The sequence below is a fragment of the Pygocentrus nattereri genome, chromosome 15 (genome assembly GCF_015220715.1).
Source record: "Pygocentrus nattereri isolate fPygNat1 chromosome 15, fPygNat1.pri, whole genome shotgun sequence".
Taxonomy (NCBI): domain Eukaryota; kingdom Metazoa; phylum Chordata; class Actinopteri; order Characiformes; family Serrasalmidae; genus Pygocentrus; species Pygocentrus nattereri.
Window position 1 is genome coordinate 27,203,286 of NC_051225.1, and position 21,444 is coordinate 27,224,729.

Sequence of the window (21,444 nt, forward strand, 5' to 3'; positions counted from 1 at the left end):
CACACACACACACATATATATATGCCAGATGCGAACCACTGTAAGCCTCGGTTACAATAAGGTTGGCGGTTGGCTTGCAGTGTGCCTAAAAGAACATAAAAGGCTACAAATAATTTTGGGACAATGTGTAATGGACAGATAAGATTAATATTAAACTATACTAAGTGATGGATTGTGTGTAGAAATAAAGGCATATGATCCCAAGCAAACCTTGTCCTCTGTGAAACAGGGTGGTACGGGAATGTGTATGAACTAGCACACATTCTTTGTGAATTGTCATCCTAAAGGTGAATTCCATCGATTTAAATAAAAATGACATTGTTAAGATGTATACAAAGTCATTCCGAGTGTCGTTCTAGAGAAATTTAAAGAGTCAGAATTGTTCACGGTGGTGATAGGAACCAGGCGTCTGAAAAGCTTAATGTCTCTGAAAGCTAGAAAGTTGTTACATGAAACCATTACAAATATTCTACTTGTTGTCTGGAACATTGTTTTGCAATAGTTTTGTGATAATGGTTTGACCTAAAACATACTTTTTAAAGCCCATTCATGGCAGAGAGGGATGTTCAAAATAGTCCCTAAAAAGAGCTTTTTTGAGACTGACCACTATTTTACTATTATCAACATTACAACTACGACTCAGACGTGTTGGTTCACTGGTCATTTTGGACATATCAAATCAAATGGTGATATTTGTGTTATATCAATGCCCCTGGTTCCTGTCATCACTGCAAATATTATTGGTGGAATTTATCAGAGCCAACCAAAATGAATCAGTAATTCACCTTTCAGCAGGACAATGACCAAAGTGTACTACTAAAGAAGCTGTCCCAAAAAATGGGACATTCTTCACCGACCAAGTCAATCACCTGAGTTCTAATGAGCAGCATTTCACTTACTGGTGAAAAGTTGGTGGTATATGGTGGTCACATTTCTTTCTGAACTGGCATCAAGCAGAAAGAGAATATAAAAGTCTCTTAATGGTGGATCATTTCGTTTTTTCATTTAATTGCAAAATAAATATTTTTTTGGATTTTGCATTAATACCATTCACTCATCTTTTGAAATATAACATCATTAGAACATTACACATATTTGAACTGTCCAAATCATGCATTGGTTTTACATCTTCCATTACATATAGTTCTATCTTGACATAGATTACAAAAACAAACATAAAAATTACAGATATTGTCTTAGATATCTGTACACGATAGACACATCTGCCATCACACCATTGGCTACGAACAGCGCATCGCAATACAGACTTTGCGGACAACATCATTACACTGGTTTCTTACTACATTTTGAGAGTACTTTTGATAGTTTTTGCATTTTTTTTAATCGTCTGTAAGACCGCAATACCGACCAACCAGCTTGCATACTTCATACATAAACACATACGTACGTAAAAAAAAACAAGGTCTTTTAACAAAAATAGCACACGTCCAAAATAACATCTACAAATATTTAGTTACAGTACTTATGCCTTAACAGGCTCCTGAGTCCGGAGTTTTTGGATACATATATATATATATATATATATATATATATATATATATATATATATATATATATATATATATATATATATATATATATATATATATATATATATATATGTTACACTCACTGGCCACTTTATTAGGTAGTAAAAGGTTGGACCCCCTTCAGAAATGCCTTAATTCTTCATGGCATACTTTCAACAAGTTGTTGGAAACATTCCTCAGAGATTTTGGTCCATATTGACATGATAGCATCACGCAGTTGCTGCAGATTTGTTGGCTGCACATCTATGATGCGAATCTCCCGTTCCACCACATCCCAGGTGCTCTATTGGATTGAGATCTGGTGATGGCCACTGGAGTACAATGAACTCATTGTCATGTTCAAGAAACCAGTTTGAGATGATATGAGCTTTGTGACATGGTGCATTATCCTGGTGTAAGTAGCCATCAGAAGATGGGTACACTGTGGTCCTAAAGGGATGGACATGGTCAGCAACAATACTCAGGTTAGCTGCGGCATTTAAACGATGCTCAGTTGGTACTAAGAGGCCCAAAGTGTGCTAAGAAAATATCCCCCACACCATTACACCACCACCACCAGCCTGAACCGTTGATACAACACAGGACGGATCCATGTTTTCATGTTGTTTACGCCAAATTCTGACCCTTCCATCTGAACGTCACAGCTGAAATCAAGACTCGTCAGACCAGGCAACATTTTTCCAATCTTCTATTGTCCAATTTTGGTGAGTTGGAGTGAATTGTAGTCTCAGTTTCCTGTTCTTAGCTAACAGGAGTGGCACCCGGTGTGGTCTTCTGCTGCTGTAGCTTCTTCTTCAAGGTTCGACGTGTTGTGCATTCAGAGATGATATTCTGCATTCCTTGGTTGTGACAAGTGGTTGTTTGAGTTACTGTTGCCTTTCTATCACCTTGAACCAGTCTGCCCATTCTCCTCTGACCTCTCACATCAACAAGGCATTTTCGTCCACACAACTGCCGCTCACTGGATATTTTCTCTTTTCAGACCATTCTCTGTAAACCCTAGAGATGGTTGTGCATGAAAATCCCAGGAGATCAGCAGTTTCTGAAATACTCAGACCAGCCCGCCTGACACCAACAACAAGGCCACGTTCACAGTCTCTTAAATCACCTTTCTTCCCCATTCTGATGCTCGGTCTGCACTTCAGCAAGTTGTCTTGACCACCTCTACATGCCTAAATGCATTGAGTTGCGGCCATGTGATTGGCTGATTAGCTATTTGTGTTAATAAGCAATTGAACATTGTACCTAATAAAGTGGCCAGTGAGTATATATACACACACACACATACATACATACATACATACATACATACATACATATATATATATATATATATATATATATATATATATATATATATATATATACATACACATACATGAGGAAGAACTTTAGTAACTGGATATATCTGACCACAATGTAAAAATATCAAATAAAAAAATGAACAATTTGCATAACATGAAGTTTTACAGACCATTCAAAGCCCTAAATTGACATGTTCCATATAGCACCAGATATGCATCTTAACCATTTAGTGGGCTAAATTCAGCAAACTGTGTGTTTAAGGCACTTCATGTCAAAACCAAAAAATAATACATTTATCTCTTTTGAAATATTGGCATGATTATGCGTTTGTTTTTTTTCTCTTGAGTACATGAGAACGTAAACATTACACTTGATGGAATGGTGACAAACACACTGTTTCTGCTGTAGAACGGCAGCGCAGTCAGCCACGGTTTGAACCCATCCACACACACTGCGATCATATGCAGCATTGAAGGTATGCAGCATTCAGATACTGGAGGTATTGGGGAGGAATCCCTCTTGATTGATGCTCAGTTACTATAGGCTGGGCTCCCATCAAATGCATCTCCATACAAATACACTGTGAAAGACAGAGAATAAAAACTCTCAGTATGTGCAATTTAGCATTTGTTCATCAATCTACATACAGAGTGTTGTGTTAACGTTGCCTTCAGGCCTTTCAGCTGACCTGCAGTCGTTGCCTCCAACGCTTATCACATATTTGTCATCGTAGGAGAAGCGAATGTTGGTCACGTGAGCCGAGTGCCCGAAGTAGCGCTTGTGTTTGGCCTGTGAACGAAAGACAAGAAAGAAAGGAACCAGTCATACTGGAAGTTGCTCACTTGTTACAAAACTTCATTCAACCCTTTAATGCATATTTGGGCATATTTGGACTAATTTTTTCAGACAAGGGACAAACAAATGATCAAATTATATCGAAACATTTCACACATTTAAAATGATTTCTTGTGTTATTTTGCAATATTTATTTTTTTTTCTCCCTTCTTTGAAAATAATCTGATACAGTACGTAAACATTGTAAACAAGTATTAAAATGTACCATTCTGCCCTCAGTCCACATATGGAAACTGTAAAGGTATCAAGGTATCAAATTGTACCTTTTACTTTTTATAATATGATTCAGAGTAAAAATATACTGAATCGACAAATGCAATTTATATAACAATTGAATATAAACAACAAAACAATACACTAAGCTTAATTTTTTTTCCACATTTGAAAATACCCCTTTTTATTTTTTTTATTTTGACAAAAAAAAGAGCACAAACTTAATTGAATACCATTATCTTGGCCTATATTCCAAACTCAATATGCCTGATATGGCCACCACAATGTTATCCATTTTTACACTCCTATGGAAAAAAGGATTTAAGGCTTAACTATCACCCTAATCCAAATCAAACTTACAAATTTCTCAGGGCAGGGAAAGTCAAAGAGCTTGACCAGGCCGAAGTCGTCCCCGGTCACCACATTCAGCCCAGCATGGGAGACGGAGGCGCAGTTCACGTCGGCCTTGTCTGCATTGCGTGGCCACACACCCAACACTTCGTCACCGAGGACACTGCAGGGCAGCAACAGGTCAGCGTTCATTCACTCTATTTCTACATAAACGCTGTTAAAACATCCTCCTGTGATAGTAATGCTTGTACAGATATACTGTATACGTTACCTGGTCCAGGAAGCCCAGGTGATTCTCTCTGTAATGGCCTGCTCCACCACCACCTTACCACTGGGGACCTCATGGGCCTGCCGCTTATAATTTCCTGTAGAAACCTGGAGAAGAACAAGAGACTGAATTCAGTTCAGGTTCACCTTTTGCATAAACAATACACACAGTTTTGGCTCTCTAATACAGCAGACTGTGAACTGAAACTGGGAGTAAATTTTCATTCATAGGTATGAAATACTATAGTGGATGAACTGTGTAGTGTGTGTTACTATTTATATACTCTCTCATTTCAGGGGACCACAACTTGGACATGATAGATGCCAAAATGACTCTTAGAGAGCCAAAAAACACAAGAGTTTATCCTGGTATTTGCTTCAGAATCTGCTACTGCTGTCTCTCAATATGAGGAGCAAAGAAGTGGCAAAGCCAGTAAAGCAGGTCATCATAAGGCATCATCAATCAGAATAAGTCAGTAAGAGCCCCACATATTTTATATACTTCACAAGACTGAAGGCAAAAAAACCCTGTGGATTACAGATTTCAGGAAGTCATGCATTTCATTTAAAGTGGCATGCTGGCCTAAAACCAGAATGTATTATGTTGTTTGTTATGTTATGCAGTATTCTGTAGTGCAGCATTCGATCCTTCAGCCTCATCAATTTGATGGAATTCATTATTTTGTATCCTTTTTGTGTTTCATCCATCAGTGTTCTTTCACTGCAATACCCAGCATGCCTTCTACAAATACATAATGCAACAGTTGCAATCAACATAACACTGCTATAAAGGCTAATGAACGCAGATGTCATGTTGAGGTAACGCCATCTTAACAGCTTCATTCTACAGTCACCTCACACAGCCCACCCTCACGTATACCCAATATACGTGATTTGCATTTTTTTCCCCCAAATATCTGCCCACCTCCAAAGAGGGGTTTTCTTAGTCTTCAAACTGGAAAGTCTCAATCTAGAGACTGTTGTGACACTATTGTAAGAAGTGAGTATGGTGGTCACTTTTTATTTTGGCCTGTCCCTTTAATTTGCTTGTTAGATTGTCCAATTAATTTTGGCCTCCTGAAATGTAGAAAATCTGGATTCTTTTATCCTTCATCCCTAATTGTTTCAATGCCAATGTGCTGGAGCTTATTGAAAACGTCTATTTATGTGGTGCACACTGTATATCCACTGATTTATTTTTGTTACCATTATAATTACAAGACAATACAAAATGTAACACCTGAATATTATTTGCCAGAAGTCCTAAAACTAATAAATGCTGTACGGCACAGTCTAGGGCCTCTTTTGTTTGAGTTAAATCACTGATTCAGATTAAAGAGGCTTCATCCTGACATCCCTTAATCCCTCACAGGATTATCTGAGGCCATTAGCTGACAGTAAACTGCCTGTTTGTCTGCTTATTTGTTGTGACTCATACACTGGATGCACCCATTACTGACAGGATTATTGCACGAATTAGTTAAATGAGACTAATATTTAAAAAATGAACAGGAATAATGATTAAATGGGTAACAAAGCAGTCAGCACACAGGCACAGACCGCAATGAACTTGCTGTCGGCAGAGAAGTCCAGCTGGATGACAAAGCCGGGGATGTCTTTGCAGTAGCCGATGCGGTTGAGGGAAGGACCCAGCGTCAGGTCATAGAAATCTACAGCGCTCTCCACAGACCCCACGGCCAGCAGCCGGTTATCAGGACTGAACCTGCAGACACGGTTCTCCTATTAAAACCACACAATTGGACTTTATAAAAACATACATAGTGCCCTGGGTAACAGTGCTGCCCTCCATGCAGCAGAGGGGACTTTAATCCTCTAACCAGGCAAGCACACCACCCGATATCAGTAAAAGTCCTTGGGCAGGACTCTTAAAATTACATTCACCTTCCTGTGATTATGATTAATCAGAGGAATTAACATGATTAAACTCTTAAGTCACTTTGTATAAGAGCTTCTGCCAAATGCATTTGACCTGCAACCCAGTCATACAGTTAAAATACTTTCACTCACCACTTTTCTATATAAGGAATGAAGCGGTATTTAACTTCATTAATTAATATTATTTTTAAATATTATTAAACATTATTCAGTAACTATTACACATTATTTGGTAACTATTAGAGGTGCATGTATTGTATGTTTATTTGCTGACCTTATGTCCTGAATAGCCACACTGCGGTCTCTTTTCTTGCCCCACACGGTGAGTGAACTGACCAACAATACGATGAACTCTCCGTTCTCCATTCCGATGGACAGCATTTCCCCATTGGGGCTGAATGCGGTGCACTTGGCTGGATGACCCAAGCTCACTTTGTTCAGAAGTTTCTGAAAGGAAATAAACCAATGTGTCGTGAAGAATCGTCACTGTGAGCATCGGTGAGCTTTCATAACAACAACAACAACAAAAAAAAAACTTAAAATCACAAATGCTTAGAAATCACATTTATTTATAGAAAAAACTAAACAATTTGATTTAGTATTAATTATTTCTTACTCATAACTCAGTGAAACAAGATTTTTAGTGTATACTTCATTTGTGTTTATAAGTAAGAGACTTGAAATTATGACTTGAATTTGATGAAAAGCTATTGCTGTGTACAGTTTTGTGGGAAGAAGAAAAATATGTATGTTAATGTAAATTGAATGTTAATCACATATAAATCAAATTCATTATGTAATTATGTAATTAAATACAGTGCTGTGTAAAAGTCAGATACTTCTTTTATTTAATTTTCAGTCAAAAGAGTGATTAAATACAAGTTATTCATTTATCCATTCAACTTTATATATATACATATAATAACATATTTATTTATATATAACATATAATATTTAGTCAACTTGTTTTCAGTTTCCTTAAGAAATCTGCAGGGGTATTATTCCAAGTTCAGTCTTAAAAGTTTTCTTGCTTCATTTCCTGCTTCAGTTTCATTTCCTGCTTCTCACAATCAAAACACATTCAGTGATGCTGAGGTCTGGACTCTGGGGTGGTCATTCCATTGATCTGAGAAGTGCTGTTTATCTGATGATGACAGGTTTGATTGTCTACCACGTCTTCCATGGTTGTTAGGAGTCACATTTTTTCTTTCAATACCTTTTTAAAACATTGAAAGTTTTGGAAACTCCTGCTTTCTCACTTATTTACGTTTCCCTTCTGGTGCAACTGGATTATTTCACATCTAATCTCCTCAGAAACAGTTCCTGAAAATTGCAACTGCTGTTTTGACTGATAAAAGATGAAAAGAAATGAAAAAAGATACAACTTTACAAAGATACAACAAACTCTGCTACCTTGTCTGCTAAGTCCCAGATGCGGATGGTTCCATCATCACTGGCTGAGATGAAGACGTCTTTGGAGGGGTGTGTGGCCAGACCCCAGATTCGACCCTGCGTGTGTCCATTTATCATCGTGTTCGAGGCAGCATTCTTTTCTCCAACCTCAATGATCTCTCCATCCTTCGTCCCCACCAAGATCTTACCCTTCAATTTAAAGACAACAGCATTTCCTTCAAATCTTGGTTGATAAGAGTCTTCCGTTCAATTCATTATTGAATATAGTTTTATTATTCATTCAGTATATAAATAATGACTCATTATTCACTGAACACCTTAATGCTCATAACCGAATAAGCTAAACACAGTAATTCACTGTCGAGCTCAGTGTGATGAAAGGTGAGGAGCTGGTGTATCTGGTGTAGTAATCAGTTAGCTCTCACCTTCCCCCTGCAGACGGATCTGACGCTCTCTACAGGGAGGCCAGTCTCCAGCTGAAACGCTCGACATCTCCTCATCTCCTGATCCCACAGCTTCACCGCTCCGCCCTCTTTGGTCCTGAGGAGGATGCATATAATTACACATTAACACAAATACAAGGCAAGTTTATGCACAATGGTAAACTGAAAGTGAGTTACATACTGTCAGTCATATGAAAACAAATTCATTTTTGGGGGTTTTGTTGTTTTGTTTTGTTGCTTTTTTAAGTCAAACTATTACAGGGATGTGTATGGCATTTTTCTACAAACTCTAATGCACAAAATATTTGCAGTATTTTTGTTTATTCACTGAATTTAACATAAAATATAAAATATGCTCCATCTTTTTTTTTAACATAAAATATAAAATATCCTGCAACATCTGCACATGCCACACTTAAATTCAGCAAATGACCAGTAACCGTGCATTAAAATGTGCACATGTGTGTTCACTGTAGAGAACTGTGTGGTTCAAAATTAAATTGGAGATTAGGAATAAAATCTTGAATGTCCATTTGGAGCATCACTCCTCCAATTTGCAAAGTTTTCTTATAATTTTGCAATTTATAATCTCAGAACTAAAAATAACTCTTACAAAATCTCTCTGACACACACACACACACACACACACACACACACACACACACACACACACACACACACTTGACTCACGGTCTCTCCTTGCCTCCTGTGACTATAAGGCCGTCTCTGAGGGTGGTGTACATGGTGAAAACAGGTCCAGTGTGAGCTTTAGCCACCACACGCACCAGAAAATGATCCCTCCACACATATACATCGCCGTTGATGGCACCCGTAAACGTGAGGTTGTTCTACAGTACAGGAAATCAGGTACATTAACCCTCCCAGATCCTACAGTGTCTTATATTTCATTTCGTTATTTCTTGTTCACAGCCATTTGAAATACATAGCAAATATAAAACAAATGGTAATAATAGCTACAGACATTTTTAAATCCAATTTAGTTATGGCCAATCCCACCAGCTAGCTGGGTATCACTATCATATGAAGCCAGCCACTGCACCTTTTCAAACTGAAGCTCATGCAGTATAATCTTATGCTATAGGACAAACAATATGAGCTTCTTTTTGTTTTAAACTACAACATGTAGTTTTTGAGAAATATATGATGATGCTATTGTGATTAATTATGCTGTATTGAGTTTAATGTAGGTTGTTTGAGTTACTCACAGCACCAAAGGCCACAGAGAGCATGGTCTGCATCCTGCCGTCCTCCACCGCTCCAATCACTCCTTTCTTATACAGCAGAGAGCCGCCCACCAGTGTCCAGAACTTGATGTGTTTGATACCCACAGACACAAACTGGGTGTCTGAGTCCGGCCGGAATTCCACGACAAAGATTCGGTCAGAGTGACCGGCCTTGCTGCTCACTTTACTTCCTGGAGGGTTAGCAGGAAGATCAGCATTAAACACCCCACTAAGTTAGACTGAATATAGAATCAACTATCTTACACAGAGCAACTGAATCCTTAAAATTCTTTGTGTAATAAGTTAGAGCTAGAATAAACTAGTCAATAAAGAGCAAGAAAGCAACATAACTCATGAGCTCTGGTCAGTTGTGGTGTTCTACATCATGAACATCGTCAACATGCTGCAAATTTTATTTTTGGAACTATTTACAGGAGATTCCTCATTTTTAGCCTTATTATTATTTTAAGCCTTAAAATGACTAAGGGTTGCAGTTCCCCAAGGACTGGATGTAAAACATGCACAAATTAAAATCAAATTGTCATAAGCTGAGTGACAAGAAAAGTGTAAAACCCAAAAGTCTTGAATTCCAATTCTAACCGTAAGATAAGAACAACTCTACCCTCTATTTCATCACAGGGTTAATCACTGACCTAAAAAAATAAAGTAAAAGATGCCAGTGATGTCTAACTCTCTATTTTTATTTTAAAACACAGCTTCTCTGTACAAGGAGGCACAAGTAACAGCATATAATGACAATACTGAATAAATATGTGCAGGTATTGGTGCTGAAATAAAGCTGTGGAGTGTCCAGATGTACAAGATGTGCGATAAGGTGTGCAGAAGTACAATATATACAGTAAGGTGTCCATATGTGCAGACAGATAAAATAAACCTATAAACCTTTAATGATGTGCTAGTTTGGTTATTTGACTGGTCACATTATAATGAGATCAGGCCAAAATTTAAAATTTAAAAATAAAGTTTAAAAAAACCCTATTAAGTACATTTTATCAACCCATTATCTGATCATTTTTCTTGATTTACTGAACTAAGTTTTCTTTTTTCATGTCCTACAGACTGACACACACTCACACACCTTCCTGCCAGCGCCACACAGTGATGGTGTGTTCTGGATCGACTCCCACTGACAGCAGCAGTTTGCCGGTGGCACTGAAGTTGACATAGCCGACACCTTTAGCGTGGGAGCAGCGTAACACAGAGAGCGTCTGCTTACTCATCGCGTCCCACACGTGGATTGAGGGTGCCAGGCCTACAGAGACACACACACACACACACACACACACGCACACACACAAGATGAGATCAGTGTATATCCTCACTGAACAGTTTAATTCCACTCTACCAGATGCTTTGGGGTCAGCTGAGAGAAACTGATAGTGGTTCCCAAATTCTTTTTCTACAGTTCATATCAGGAACGTTCATAGAACAATACAAAAAATGGCATGTTAGCAAGTGAAAGCATATTAAACATTCCTCATTATGCAACTGTTGTAAGCAAACTGAGATCATTCCTCCTATTTTTAGACATCTTTACTTATTGCTTTACATAATTCAGAATTATCTTCCAGTGCAGTAACAACAGTCTCATGATGAGAAATACTCATGAAACAAGGTGGAAAAAGCATGTATTGATGTGGATCATGGCTCTTATGAAAACAACAGAAATTCTGATCTCTGCTTTGGAGCTATAACACCTTTAGAAAGCAGCAGTGATTGTTTGATCCTTGGATTTTTATTAAAGGTACTAAGACAGATTTGGGGTTTTGAAGACCGCTCTGGTGGAAATGTGCAGAAAAACATAACACCAGCTGTGTTTCAGACCTCTTCCCCGAGCAGATGGATCAGATGACTGCTGAGCACGCTCAAAACTTGGTGGAGTTCTTCACCAGGTCTTCAGAGGACGAGAGTGATTGATCGACTATTGTCATCATTTTTTCATCAGTATAATGTTGCTTTTGTATTTGAGACCTAAACATCAAGCTAGACTGTCTTTCTGAGCCTGTGTGTCAAGACATACAATGAACCTCTGCCAAATCTTATGAATTTTATCCTGTTTTTCCTCCTAACTCAGTAATGCTACTTCTTTCAACTTTAACAAAAATCTTACATAGTGCTGTACTATTTGCATTGGAGCTGTTTCTGTCATTGGTTGGGAGCTACTAAGTACCAGCATTCAGGAACCAAAACTGATAACCAATCTGGGCACTTTAGATGTTTACATTAGTTTTTTTGCAGACAGTTAACGAAAAAAGACAATTCATTTGTTCAGAGCAATTATTTATATGGCATTTAAGTGTCAGCTACAATTATTACTTTATAAATGCTTTCAATTCCCAAGACCATTTTTTGCAGTGTAAAAGCAGAACCAAAAAAGGCCGCGAAACTGAGGATTCTTTTGGGATCACCATTATACAAAGCCAGAATGGTCAGCCTAATGGACTTTTAGAACATAAGTAATGTACAAAAGACATTGTAAAATGGCTTTATGGTTCCAAAGCAAGTCCCAAGGCACCATGCTAGAAGGCAAGAAGTGGAAAAGGCTTGACATTAACCAGCTCCAATATGACTCATGCAAGCCAATGACTACTTTTTGTAAAGAATGAAAATACTGGGATAAATACCATGAGGCCAAGGTCAGAACACTTCCAGGCATATGTACAGTTAGGCCCAAAAATATTTGGACAGTGACACAAGTTTTGGCACTTTAGCTGTTTACCAAAACATATTTAAGATACAGTTGTATAATCAACATGGACTTAAAGTTCATAAAGTTAAAGACTCAGCTTTAATTTGAGAGTATTCACATCCTAATTGGAGGAAGGGTTTAGGAATTACAGCTCTTTAATATGTAGCTGCCTCTTTTTCAAGGGTCCAAAGGTAACTAGACAATTATCTCAAAAGCTATTTCATGGGCTGCATGGGTTATTCCCTCGTTAATCCATCACCAATTAAGCCAGGAAATGGAGTTGGAGTCTGGAGTTGATTCCAGGTGTGGCATTTGCATTTGGAAGCTGTTACTGTGAATCCACAACATGCGGTCAAAGGAGCTCTCAATGGAAGTGAAATAGACCTTCATTAGAAATCCATCAGAGAGATAGCAGAGATGTTAGGAGTGGCCAAATTAACAGTTTGGTGCATTCTGGGGGGAAAAGAGCCCATTGGTGAGCTCAGGAACTCAAAAAGGCCTGGATGTCCACAGAAGACAACAGTGGTGGACAGAATACTTTCCATTTTGAAGAAAAACCCTTCACAACATCCACCCAAGCTAAGAAAACTCTCCAGGAAGTAGGTGTATCAGTATCTAAGTCTGTCATAAAGAGAAGACTTCATGAGAGCAAACACAGAGGGTTCACCACAAGGCTCAAACCACTAATCAGCCTCAAAAATAGAAAGGCCAGATTAGACTTTGCCAAAAAAACATCTAAAGTTCAATTGCATCTCAGTTGTTTCATTTCAAATCCAATGTGGTGGCATGCAGAGCCCAAATCATGAAGACTGTGTCACTGTCCAAATATTTCTGGCCCTAACTCTATTGCGGAGGAGTGACAGTATGGAAATATACACTGAATAAAAGTGATCACTAAGTTTACTTGTTTCAAAATTATGTACACAATTCAGATTAAATAAATATATTAAATATAACACAGTAAGGATGGGCAATATGACAATATGCATTTATGAGTATGGTGGATATCATCTGCGCTAAAAGGACCCATACCAACTGCCTGGCTCATTAGACCTGTTTAATTGGATTTAGGCAGTGCATTATGTGGAATGTTGAATAATAATCGTTTTTAATAGCTTTAATGTGACATTACAACCACATTTTGTCAAAGTATTCTGATACGGATCATGTATCGTGAAAATCATTAGTGAAGTAACTCTTATATTACACAACAGTTACTGTCAAAACTAAGGAAACTGAAAGACAAATGTATGTTTATGTATTTTACTCATGTGAAAATTGTGTGTTTTTAAATCAAGCAAACACAAAGCATCACTTCTATTTCAGTGCTGAGGGACCACGACAGCAGACAAGGTAGGTTGTTTGACTGGCACAGGACAGACAGCAGACTGAAATGCATTATGGGGTCTGTAGTTCCAGTGTCTTACCTGGCAGATCAGTGATCTCGCCTGATTGGTGAGGTGTAGGTGAGGGAATGAGAGCACAGCCAAAGAAAAAAAAAGCAATGAGAAGGAACTTCAGGGACAAGGCAGGTCAAATGCCAGCTTTTAAAAAAATCAACAAACTTATGAGCAAATTGTCATAATGAACACAAAGCTGTGTAAACTGAAAGGAAGCAAAAATGTGTACAAGTGAACTAAAGCGAATGATCATGACGGTGACTGTCTTTCTATGTTAAATGCCGCAGGGTGAGTTGTATTCATACTGTGCTTCTCTCATGTTGTCCACATGTAAATTGCAGCCTACCTATTTGGCCTGTGGCAATGATGTTTTGATATTTGGGGTGCTGATTGACAGTGAGGCAGAGGATATCGTCTGTGTGCTCAAGGTAAAAGCTCTGCGTGCCTGTGGGAGCACAGGAAGAACAGGGATTAGTATGACTGTATTATGTAGGTTATTACTGGAATCATCACTTCATTTTACTCTTTTCATCAGTCATTATAATTGTCAGTAATCATAACTGATTCATTGCTGTCTGATCATATTACAACTATATTTGTTTCTGAGAGCAACAGAAAATGGTACTTAGAATAAAATCTTGTTATATTAATGTACATTAAAGTACATAACATTTTTAATTTACCATTATGGAGATAAAATAATTTCATTATCAAAGCTGATTGATTTCACTGAACAGAGGACTGCATTTCACTGTAAATCCTCAAGGGGTCAGCATGGTTTATCAAAGTTACCACAGTTTCAGATTCTGTTAGCACAATACTAATTGGTGGTTAGCTATTTTAGCATTATAGCTTTAGTGCATAACTCATCATTACACTAGTCAGAGCTCATCGATCTCAGAAGTGTGTCTCAGGATCTCAGTTTTGTGTTGGAACTGAGAAAACAGCTTCAGTGGCAGATGAGCTGAAGTCAGTTCTATATGGAAAAGCGTATGTGTACCAGCAGACAGGTTCTGAATCACAGCCGCAGCTGCTGTGTGGAAGATGATGTCAGCTCCGTCATTGAGGTAGTGTAGATTGTTACGGCAGTCGAAGCCTCTGTATCCAAAAACATGGTCCAGTGCCAGCTCCTAGACAGACAGGAAAACACACATTGTTGCATACTTAATACACTTCTCCAGTTAAGAGTATGCAGGGGAATTCCATTTATTTTTTCTAAATTCCTGCATAATTAAATAGTTAAGATGTACACAAAATCATTCAGATTGGTTTGACATGAAATGCTTCATTCTAGGGAAATTTACAAAGGCAGACTTGTGATTCCTGCTTTCTATCACCACCATTACAAAGATATCTGAGTTGGTGAGTTTCTCTACAATACACCATTTTACAGCAAAACACTCTGAATGACTTTGTTTTTATTTCAATGATTGAATTATGGCAAAAGGTTTTCAAAAAATTAGAAAAAAACTGTTGTCACTATTTTCTCCTTACCACAAATGTAGCCAGTCATTTGGGGAAAGTGCATAAATTCAGTGTATTGCTATACTATTAGTAACAACAAAATTCCACAAACCTCCACTATTTTCTTCTTCTTGGTGATGTTATTCTTTAACAGTTTCTCTGGCAATGGAGCTGCTCTGCTTACCGGAGGCCTACAGGACACAAGCAGAGAGAGAGAGAGAGAGAGAGAGAGAGAGAGAGAGACCTTCAATTATGCCTGAACCTGTGGTCTGTTCCCGAATACAAACCAAGAGTCCGATCTGACCCATAGCACGACACAAGTTCAAAGTCTGAACCTGAACTGAGAATAACCAACTCCATTTTTCCATAAGCATGAACATACATGAGATCCAGTGTGTCATATTAAAAATTGCTTGAGAGTAAAGAAAGTAGGTAGGAAGAGCAAAGTAAGGAGAAAATCTAAAGCAGGGGGAACACAGGGTAAAAATAAGTAAAGGTGGGAGGTCAGCTTTAAGAATGTAATGTAAAATTTGAACCTAACACGGGCCTGTATGGTAAATGGACAATGATTGCAGATACAAGATAAGTGTCCATTTCAAAGTGCTCAGTGAGTGTATTTGTGAAATGACATTCAAACTCCGACTAAACCGGCTTGAGCAGGTTAGTCAAATATTTTAAGCTCTGCTTTCCAGTATAAACCTGTTACAGAGCTGAGTGTGTAAAGTAGCAGTGATTTATCTCAAATCAATACCTCTCATCCACAAGAATTTCCTTCTGCTGTTGATGTGGCTTAACTCCACTCATCTCTCTGATGCTGACAGCGTAGATTTTAGTTGTATAATCCATGTTCTTCTCTCTGGCCACATCACTGTCGTACCCTACACAGAAACAAAAATCAGTCTCTCTGTAAAATGTGTAATCTTTGCCACATAATTTCTGACTCCATTTCACTCACACAGCAGTAGAAAAATAATTTGCATGGAAAGCCCTGAAATTATGGATCAAGCCACTAATTAATGCCTGAAGTTCAGATCAATCAATCAACCTTCATTTAAACTGCGAGTTCACTGAGGGAGACCCTCATTTACAATGTAGCCGAGCCAATATAGAGATCAGGGACTGAGAATGATGATAATAAATTTTGTAAATATTGGATAATAAATATAATTAATAAATAAATAAACTGTAATACCTTTTAAATCTAGGCTAAAAATGGTAACATCTTGGCCTGGCTTTTATGGAAGACGCATATTCATGAATTCATATACCTTGAAGGGGCCATCCTACATATTGGTGTGTCTCATTTTTTCCCCACTGAGGTCCACTTATGGCATTTGTGCAGGCATATGTAGTAAAAACAGTCATAATTTCTTTTGCATGACCATTTTGCAGCTTCTCTTTATCACTTAAGAATAAAAAGCTTGTTTGAGTTGCTGTGCCTTTAAGACTGATCTATGTAAATGATATCTGTGCATATTGGCCACCTTGTCTTGTGTCTTATTCAAATGGTAGGTCAGGCTAACACACTTTATGCATCTTCAGAGTGAATTGGTGGAGCTAAACTGCTGTAGGCCTAAATAGGTTGATCTATGTTAATGCATTGGTTTTCATGACATCACAAAAACGTTGAATTCAAAATGAATTGTGAATGAATTTTGCAGTATAATTTCTATATATGGACTGTATGGCCTGAGGAGTGAATGGTATGTTATGGAAGTTTAAACAGTGTCTACATACTACATCAAAATCCTATAAAAAAAGGGAGAAAATTCCCTGTAAGTGCTCTTTCACTTATTTAATTCATATTTATCAGTTTTATTAATGCTTTGTCTTATTATTGGAATGTGTTATTGTTTCATATTATCTTATATCTTTTTATATAAAAGTATAAAAATGCACAGGACCACACCACACAGACACACACACACCTCCATCTTCCTCTGCATCATCATCCGACTCCTCGCTGTCAACGGCTTTACTCTCGCGTGGTCCAAGCCCCTCCCTCGCCCAGATCATCAGCGCCATGTCTGCCCCACCCACCGACAGCAGCATGGCGTCGTCATTGGACCATCGCACATTCGTCACATTGGCACTGTGGCCCACGTACTTCTTAAACTTGGCAAACTGACCCTGCAGGGAGCAAATATGGCATTTACTGTTCACTGGAATTGTCCCAACTCACGATGCACTGCTGCAGTTTTAGCTGATCCACCAGCCGCTCCAGAGAGCATGCATACATTTGGACTCTGTATCATTAGTTAATTTGCAATAGGGTTTAAAGTGATGGTTTGACAAAAACTGAACTTTCACATTTTCCCCTCTTTGCTTAAATATAGACCATTCACAAGACATACTTAAAGGGAAATTCCACAGATTTTTCAAAATTTCTACATAAGTAAATCATTAAGTGATTCAGAGTTGTTTGATGTGATATGCTCCCTTCTAGGAAAACTTACTGTTATTTATATTTATATTATATTTAAGGTATATATATTAAATGTTTACAAATACACTGCCTTTTTTTTTACGCTGCCAGTTTTGGGATTAAAGTTTTGGTCTAATCATGGTGGAGAGGTACGTATAGGGTGTGGCATGGCAAAGTAGCCCTCAAAGAAAACTTTTTGCAGATTTAGTGCTGTTTTGTCATTATCAACATTGCATAAAGAAAACAGAAGGCAAAAAAAATCAGACCAAACTTCTTTTGTTCATACAGAAGGCAAGTTTCTGATGCTGCTTTGATACGTGCATGTGCATCACCTCATCGCAAGCTCTGAATCGGTAATTATAGAATAATTAGTTTGAGCTTTAAAACGAGGCTGAGGCACATTTAAAGTCTAAAATACTAGATATACACATTTGACTGCACACAAAATGATATTATGTATTAATGGGCTGAGGTTTCTCCATTTTGTAAAAGCAGTAAGCCACTAGGGCCTGTCAAAGGGATTTCACCCTGCTTTGTGTCACGCACAGTAACGCAGAGAGTCTTGTGGCTTATTGCTCTAATATCACAAGACAGATAACACATAAATAATACCGATGAGTCCAGACAGAACAGAGTATAGCATGACTAAGTAAGGACATTATCACTGTTACTGTGTGCCACAAAATCTGCCCATTCACTTGTGACCTTTTACTCGTCTTTTGGTTCAGTGTTGAACAGGTTAGTGTGAATGCTTTAATGTGAACTAAAACCTGAGAATCATAACTACAAGTATAAACACTCCAGCACTAGTTTCATACATAACATGCAGGCAGAACGTGTCCCACTTGTACCTAAAGCTGTCACAAGACACTTAATACGGCATCCTGCAGCTCCGCCATGGGCTGCAGTCGCATGAATGTTGACGGAAGGGGTGCACATACATCACGACGCAGGCGTGTTTTATAATCACATGCATCAGAGGCAAAACGATGCTCTCCTATCCTCTAGCTTTCGCACAGGGGTTTTGGGTTTGTAATGTCATTTTAGCCATGCGGACCCTTCCAACTTTCATCAGGTATTGTCAGGCTTTTTACTGCCCTGTTTTAGCTCCACAACAGAATTAGATTTTTAGGTAAAAATAAAATAATCTTCCTTTGCAGTGAAATAAACCAATGCTCATCATTCTAACACTGTTTCAACACTGAATTATCGTAAACGTTGGGGTTCATGTAGCCTATATCTGGTAATTTACCAACCTTTAAGTTGGTGCGAAGACTGCAGGTCACCATAGCAACAAGAAACGGCAAAGAAAAAGATTTAAGATGAACATCAATAATTTGGAAACAAATAGACTTATTGGCATTTCTAAGCAGTCCAATTGCTTTCCTGAAGATGAAGCTTCTCCTTCGAATTCTCCTGTTCCACCTTAAATAGTGCAGCAGTTACATTCTGGTGGCTGAGGCACCATTTAAGGTGGAGAGGGAAAATTCCAACAAAAAGCTGTTAAGGCTGACTTTAGTCTAATAAAAAAATCAAGCACTGAGAGACATTTTACAAGAAACTATTCAACTTTAGTGGAAAAGTTTCCTGCCAGAGATGAGAGAAAAGCAGCTATAACCAAAGCTTAACTAAAGCTTAAAGCAAAGTAAGTCTGTGTTTTCATAGAACGTTGTCACATACTGAGACATATTTACAGCCAAGATGGTAAAATGGACAAATGTTGCGGCTCCAAAGGTTGTATGATTTTTGTTTAAAGGACAAAATGGCTTTTCCTAACATTTGCCGATGCCTGGCTCAGTACAACATTGTCTTGTACATTACCTTCGAGGGAAAGCTGAAGAGTTTGATGAAGCCAAAGTCATCCCCAGTAGCCAGCAGCTTTCTGTCTTTGGTAAGTGAAGAGGCATTGACGAAACTAAGCGTAGGCCAGATTCCCTCACAGGTAGGACCCAGGACAGATGTCCACGTAGCCCACTCCACCTTCTCAAACTACACACAAACACACACATACAGGTGCTACACTGAAGTCCGTCTGACTTCCCCATTGAAATACTGCATGTCTTTATACATTTCTGCTCTGTGTCTCCTTTACCTCAGCGGTGGAGATGTTCTGCCTCCGTCCACGGGGAGCTTCAAAGAATAAATGCTCTTTGGCACCAGTGTTTACTTGCAGCAGTTTACCTGCATCACAGTGTGAAATGGCTTTTGATATAGCACTGCTTTATAACTGCTCAGGGCCACTGATTAAGTGATTAATTAATTCAGTCACTCACTGATTAGACTAATCTACTCTAATGATTTATTTAGCATTGTTAGTATTGTAAGAGTCTATATAACTCTTACCGCGGGTGTCCCAGTCGATGTGGGTGATGTAGCTGGTCGCTCCTTTACAGATACCCACTCTTTTACTGGTCAGTACATTGTAGATGTCCACAAATGAATCATGGGAGGCCACTGCTAGGTACTTTCCAGCATCTAGATGAAAAAGATTAAATACTGAATGTCAAAGCATGGTTTCAGTATGTTATAATGAGTCTCTATGAATGCTTATCAGTACTAAGAAGTGAACATGGGTGAAGAATTATAATAGTTATCATTTGCTTTGAAATATGAAAGTTTTCAGGTCACAAATATAGAGGTTGCAACATAAGAAGAGAGACAGGCAAGAAAGTATTTTTGATCCAGCCAAAAAATTATGGAACAATCTACCAATTAATGTTCCAAATTTATTTATTAATGAACACAATTTTTATATTGTAGTTGTCCCTCGACTGATTTCACCTTTCATTGCTTTATTACATTATTGTCAGAAATTTAATTATAGTTCTTTTATTTATTTCTTATGTTTTTCCAAGAATGTCTTAAAGGAGAGTTCCATTCAGTTTAAACATTTCTGCATAATTCAATCGTTGAGATGTAAATAAAGTCAGTCAGAGTGGTTTGATATGTGGTTTGATAGAGAAACTTACAGACCTACTGATTTCTTTACAGTGGTAGTGATATAAACCAGGGGTCACAATGTCTACAACACCAATACAGCCTTTCATTTACTATCCAATAAAATCAGTGAACCCTTTGATTTTTTATGAAGTTGATAATGGTTAAGTGGTGGCAGATCCTAAAATAATATGTTTCCTTTGGGGACTATTTTGCCTGACAACACCCTGCGTTTACCCCTCTGCCATATGTATTTTTTGAAAAATATAATTTTGTCCAAAACCTTCTCAAAACTTTAATAAAACAATGTTTCGGGCATCAGGCAATGTATTTATAATAATTTAATGTAATAACCTTCTGTGAGGGAACTTTTAGAGACATTAAACTCTTCAGAGGTTTGGTTCCTCTCATCACCACTGTGGACAACTCTGATTCTATGACGTTCTCTTGAATAGAGCATTACACATCAATCCACTCTGAATTACTTCACATATTTTGAAAAATCAGTGGAATTATTCTTTAAGTCTTACTTATTTTAGCCTAGATTTACAAATAATCACAGTGTATTAATGCTGAAATGGCTGGTAGACTCATCCATAATTTGGTTCAGCGATTTCCCTGTTCTTGCCCACTCTTCCCAAATCCTTGCATATCCACTTATGCTACCTTGAGAGAACTTAAGGTCAGAGATGATCTCCTTTCTGTGGTGGAAGGTCACCATATCTTCCAGAGTGTCAGCATTCACCACCAGAAAGCTGCCGTCGTTCAAACCCACCGCTAAGGCTTTCCCATCCGGGGAGAAGGCACAGCATCTACCGCCTGAACATCAACATATGAACACACAAACACACATAAACAGTTCTTTGTGAAGCTTAAGAACAGTGGAAAACACTGAAATACATCGAAAACAATGTAAATAATAATATATGTAGTTTAACAGGTACATATACATGGTATTAACACAAAGTAGA

General features: G+C 38.0%; 1 protein-coding gene across 2 annotated transcripts in view; it reads right to left on the bottom strand.

Moving 5' to 3' along the window:
• Positions 1-2,927: 2,927 nt before the first annotated feature.
• The window catches only part of eml6 (EMAP like 6), a 69,896-nt gene continuing 51,379 nt past the window's right edge, over positions 2,928-21,444 (bottom strand). Inside the window, exons 22-42 of one of the 2 annotated variants that reach the window (XM_037545040.1) lie at positions 21,140-21,292; positions 19,880-20,011; positions 19,629-19,717; positions 19,358-19,525; positions 17,040-17,241; positions 15,863-15,989; positions 15,224-15,302; positions 14,648-14,777; positions 13,994-14,092; positions 13,675-13,695; positions 10,637-10,810; positions 9,520-9,728; positions 8,984-9,141; positions 8,276-8,390; positions 7,851-8,039; positions 6,712-6,884; positions 6,102-6,264; positions 4,546-4,649; positions 4,284-4,437; positions 3,544-3,644; positions 2,928-3,435 (exon numbers count right to left, since the gene is read on the bottom strand). In XM_037545040.1, coding sequence (XP_037400937.1) covers positions 3,411-3,435; positions 3,544-3,644; positions 4,284-4,437; positions 4,546-4,649; positions 6,102-6,264; positions 6,712-6,884; positions 7,851-8,039; positions 8,276-8,390; positions 8,984-9,141; positions 9,520-9,728; positions 10,637-10,810; positions 13,675-13,695; positions 13,994-14,092; positions 14,648-14,777; positions 15,224-15,302; positions 15,863-15,989; positions 17,040-17,241; positions 19,358-19,525; positions 19,629-19,717; positions 19,880-20,011; positions 21,140-21,292 — 2,765 coding nt within the window. In that variant the 3' untranslated portion in view covers positions 2,928-3,410. The remainder of the gene's footprint in view (positions 3,436-3,543; positions 3,645-4,283; positions 4,438-4,545; positions 4,650-6,101; positions 6,265-6,711; positions 6,885-7,850; positions 8,040-8,275; positions 8,391-8,983; positions 9,142-9,519; positions 9,729-10,636; positions 10,811-13,674; positions 13,696-13,993; positions 14,093-14,647; positions 14,778-15,223; positions 15,303-15,862; positions 15,990-17,039; positions 17,242-19,357; positions 19,526-19,628; positions 19,718-19,879; positions 20,012-21,139; positions 21,293-21,444) is intronic. The other variant, XM_017721910.2, reaches the window with a different exon arrangement.